The following is a 4,929-nucleotide window of genomic DNA, read 5'->3' as shown; positions in this document are numbered from 1 at the left end:
TTTCCTTTGCTTAAATGGAGCGACACAAATATCAGCCCAACACTCTCACTGCAAAACTTGCACCATAATGAAGAGGGAAACAGGCCCAGGACAACCTAATATCAGCTTTTGATACATTTGCAAAATATTTTAGCAGTATTTGATGTTGCCACTAAATCAGAATGTATTTTGGAAACTGAGAGGGGAGGTGGGAATCTGAATAAACACATCTGAGAAAAAAAGGTAATTCAGGTCTGAAGGGTCATTCCCTTCAGTAAAAGTAAAGAGCAGTGGATTGCTCTTCCTGGATCTAACAGTAGGGGCGTGGGAAGCTTTCAGATGTCACAGGGTTGTAGATAACATTTGAACATATGATTAGCTTTCGTGAGCTGTCTTTAGAAACCTTACATTTTTCCGCCCCGCACCTTAGCCAGAGATCCTTCCCTTGAGGTTTCGGGACACTTAAAATGTTGCTTTGACAAAAATCAAGGATGTGGAGAAGTTTTTCCTGTGTGATGTCACTTTGCTGCCCTTTATAAGCCTCTGCAGAAAAGAAGGGAACCTGTCTGAGGATTCACACTCCAGACAAAGGCGACCAAGGCAAAGCGAGAAGCACAGAGGCGTATCAAGTTGCAGATACCGACCAACCACCAGGAACGGCGAGCCATGCCGCACACCAGTCCCTACAGCTGCCTGGGGTACACGCTGCTGGTACTCTGTAGCCTGAAGGCTACCCTCGCCTTTCCCAACTCCTCTCCACTGCTGAATCCCAGCTGGGGGAATGGAGATCGCCTGATGCACCTCTATACAGACACAGAGAGGAACAGCTTCCATCTCCAAATCAACGCTGATGGCTACGTTGATGGTGTTCCTCACCAAACCATTTACAGTAAGTGGCTTACTATGGACCCTCAGTCTTCACAGGAGCAGGGGAGGGAGAACAAGACTTTTGCTTTCTCATTACCTCTAAAAAATCCCCTCCTCTCATTAGGCAGAGAGATAGAGGTGTATAGCTATGGGATGGAAAACACAGAATTATAACCCTCCTGTTTAACAAATAAATAAAATCACTCCAAAGAAATATAGTGGATGGGGAATTTCATTCCTCACCTAAGAGAATTGAAGTCCTATGGTTCCTGTGATACTCTGCAAGCAAAAACTACCTGAATTATCCTCCACTTCATGGTTTTACTCACAACTTCTTGTGGAAGTTCCTATTAGAAGTTGGTGATGACATCCCCCAAATAGCTGCTTCCCATTGCAGTGACAGTATTACCAAAGGAACTGCACTGAGGGAACTCACCACAGCAGTGGTGGAAAACTGATAGCATCCGTAAAAGCTTTATTTTGGGGTAGAGAGCTGATAACTACTAAAACTAACTCTAATGTGCATAGAACATGGGTATGCAAAGGTCAATAAAAAAGGGGGAAACTACAAAGGTCAGACTGTCATAAAAGAAATGCCTTTGGGGTTCATGAGAAGTAACTATTCCCTACTGTAACTAAAAGGTTCTCAGATTGTCTCATCATAGTTTATTTTCATGGAAAAACTAAGGTATTCTTCTTCCTTTGCTGAATACCTGGCCCAAACACTACAGTTAGGAGAATTATTATTTTTTTTTTTTTTTTTTAAGACTTAGTGTTCTTTCATAGCATTTCAAAAGTACTTCTCTTCTGGCAGCACTCAAATCACAAGTAGCTAGGCATCATAAAGTCATGTTTATTATTATTGCTGCACAGCATCTTCTTCATCCACTCAATTAAAAATGTAAGCATATGTAATGATGGTTTTACATGAGTATATAAGGAGCAAAGGATGTTTTTAAAAGTTATAATTTAATCAAGGACAAAAAAGGATAAAAAGTTCTGCTATTTTTTTTTTTTTTTAAGGAATTACTAATGAAACACTTGCAGGGATGCTTGCACTGTCTTGTTATTCTTCCTGTGTATTTAAAGATTTTATAAAACTCATTTTAGGTATGTTGGTCAAGAACCAGTGTGATGTTTTAGAGAACAACAGCCAGCAAAATACCATGTTTTGCCCATATCTGCCATAAAATAAACACACTTTGGGAATGGTGGAGCAGGAAGGGTGGAACTCAGACAACGAAAGGGGTCATGAAAAGGAGCATGACTGAATCTCTGCCAGGTCACCATGGTACCACTGAGACACCAGATAAATGAGAAGTGCAAAGTTCTGCATCAGGGCAGCAATAACCCCCTCCAGCTGCACAGGCTGGGAGAAGGCTGGATGTGTACAGCTCTCCTGGGTAGGACCTGAGGGTTACAGCAGGCACTGAGTCAAACATCAGTCAATAGCACACTCACTTTGAGACAACAGCAAATCACCCACTGTGGATAGCAGGTCAAGGAAAGTTATTATTCCCACTTTGAGAGGTGAAACTGCTCTTGGAGCACTATAGCAACCCCAATTCTAGATGAATGTGGAGAAACTGGAGCTGGTCTGGCAGAGGGTTTTCAGAATGGTCAGGGACCTTGAGCATGATCTATTGGGAAAGGCTGAGGGAGTTGGGCTTGTTCAGTATAGTAAAAAGGAGGTTAAGAATAATCTAATAGCACAGGGCAGTCACAAAGATGAGGGAGACAAACTCCCTTTGGTAGTGGCCGATGACAGAACTACGGGCAGTGTCCCCAGACTGTAGTTTGGGACTTCAGAGGGGATGTCAGGGAAAAAAAAAGTTGTCTTTGGAGGTTAGTGCAGCACTGGAACAAGGCACCCGGAGAGGTGGTAGCATCTCCATCCTGGGAGCCTTCCAAAACTCAGACAGACAAAGCCACAGCTAACCTGATCTAGGGTGGGCAATAGTCCCAGGTCATATGGGAGGTTGGTTCAGACCCCCCAGAGGACACTTCCAGTCAGAGCATCTGTGGATCTGTAAGGCAACAGTGCAGTGTCGAACTGGGTCCTGGATTTGACATCTCTGTTTTTCTAAACAGGTGCCCTAATGATCAAGTCCGAGGGTGCTGGCTCAGTAATAATCACAGGTGTGAAGAGTGGACGCTACCTATGTATGGACACGAAAGGAAACATTTTTGGTTCGGTGAGTGACCTTTACTAAGACTCAAGACTGAAAGGCGGGTGCGGTCTGCTACTGTGGTGCCTATTTCCTCAGCAGGGGCAAATCTGTATAGCTGCAGTAGGAGGATGCAGATGTAAGCGAGCTGAGGACCTGACACTTAGGTTAAACTTTCCTCTCTTCTTTGATTGCATTGAGTTGTAGAGCTGACAAAAATCATCTGAGTTCCTGCTTGGGCAAATGAGGGCAGAATGAGATCCAGTGATGGACCAATCTGAATTCCTGCTGTAGCGTAGAGCCGTGGGTTGGGAGTAGTTCAAAAAATGCAGCCCTCTGAAAGAAAACAATGTTATCATTATCATACCTTTGCTGAAAACATAGGGATATATCTCAGCTCTACATTTGACCAAGCCTGAGTTGTCTGAGTTGGCAGATCAGAAAAGCATCTGCTGCAAGATCTCATCCCTCTTTCTGTCTTTAATCGGCACTTGTCATTCACCAAATCCCTCTGCTCACAGGTGTCGTATTTTTTTTCCTAAGCATTACTTCAGTCAAGAGGACTGCGTGTTCAACCACAGGACACTGGAAAATGGATATGATGTCTACCAGTCTCCCAAACACAACTTCCTGGTTAGCTTAGGCAGAATTAAACAAGCTTTCTTCCCTGGTATGAATCCACCACCATACTCCCAGTTTTTGTCCAGGAGAAATGAAATCCCATTGTTTCGATTCAACACACCTGAGCCCCACAGAAATACTAGAAGTGCAGATATTGATCCAATGGATCCTCACCAGATCCTGGTCCCGCAGAGAAAGATCTCCGTGTTCGGATCTCCGTTGCAGCAGCAAGCAGACTTTTCCCACATGCCCAGAGAACCCATGAGAATCAACCAGAACGATGTGGTCAACCCAGATGACCCACACGCTATGATGGATGCCAGGAGGTACGCAAGTCCTCGCTTTTATATTACAAGATAACTGTGGCCCTGCCACTTGCAAATTGAAGACATGAGTGAATAAAATAGGCAAAAGGAACTGTCTAGCACACTCAGTCTGAATGTCAAAATGGCTATTCAAAACCTGAAAGACATTGGGAAAAAATCCAAAATTTCAAATTTTGTACTTAGAGAGGACAGTTTACTGAAAAAACAAGTTAGACATTTCCCAGTTGGAACTTTGTTTTACTGGAAAGAAGATACATTTTTGAAAAGAATAATACAAACCAAACATTTTAAGGTCTGAACCACCTTAACTATGCATCAGCGAAAAAATGAATTCATTTGAATGAAAGGAGAAACTGATGTTACGTTACTGATGCAACTGAGACCTGGAGCATCTGAGATTCCAACAGAGACAGGGAATCCTCTTACTAGCACCATCCCTGGCTGTGCAAGCACAGCAGACAAACCGACTGATGGTGTGTTATATTATTATATAAAAATTACTATATATGTTTTTAGCTGTTAAGTTGGAGCTTCAGTCTCTTTTCACGCCCATATGAGTCAAAAAGTGACTACTCTGCTGTCATAGGAGCAGCGCACATGGAAAACTGGAGTATCTGACAGGAGAACAGGACAGGATCAAACAGTCTTGTGTAGAAAGAGTCATTCTGACACTTATTGAATCCAAGCTGAAGTTTGGGAAAAAAACAGGAGAGTCTCACTGTCTCTCAAGTGCTTCACTATCACACTTCTATATTCACTAAATTCTAGCATCACAATATGGAAATATAATGTAGAGACATTCTTTAGTTTTGCATACTTCCAACCCAGGAAGAAGTACCAGGATTACTAATAATCGAGTGTGTTAAACAGGATGGTTTGTTTTGCACACTTCTGAACTCTACAGGGGAAAAAAGAATTTTAAAAAATTATGTCTTATAGGCATCAAACTGTTAATAGCTCATGAAGAT

At 42.5% G+C, this 4,929-nt stretch overlaps 1 protein-coding gene across 1 annotated transcript; it reads left to right on the top strand.

Annotated features, from left to right (window-relative positions):
- The first annotated feature begins 636 nt into the window (after positions 1-636).
- FGF23 (fibroblast growth factor 23) lies at positions 637-3,995 on the top strand. Its single transcript, XM_009475468.2, has 3 exons — positions 637-868; positions 2,938-3,041; positions 3,558-3,995. The coding sequence occupies exons 1-3, from the start codon at positions 646-648 to the stop codon at positions 3,993-3,995; spliced, it is 765 nt and encodes a 254-aa protein (XP_009473743.1). The 5' UTR covers positions 637-645.
- The last annotated feature ends 934 nt before the right edge of the window (positions 3,996-4,929 follow it).

This window comes from Nipponia nippon, unplaced genomic scaffold (genome assembly GCF_047370975.1).
Source record: "Nipponia nippon isolate SJK-2023a ecotype South Korea unplaced genomic scaffold, ASM4737097v1 scaffold_3, whole genome shotgun sequence".
NCBI classification, from domain to species: Eukaryota; Metazoa; Chordata; class Aves; order Pelecaniformes; family Threskiornithidae; genus Nipponia; species Nipponia nippon.
The sequence above is the reverse complement of the archived record's forward strand: the minus strand, read 5'-3'. Positions and strand labels throughout refer to the sequence as shown.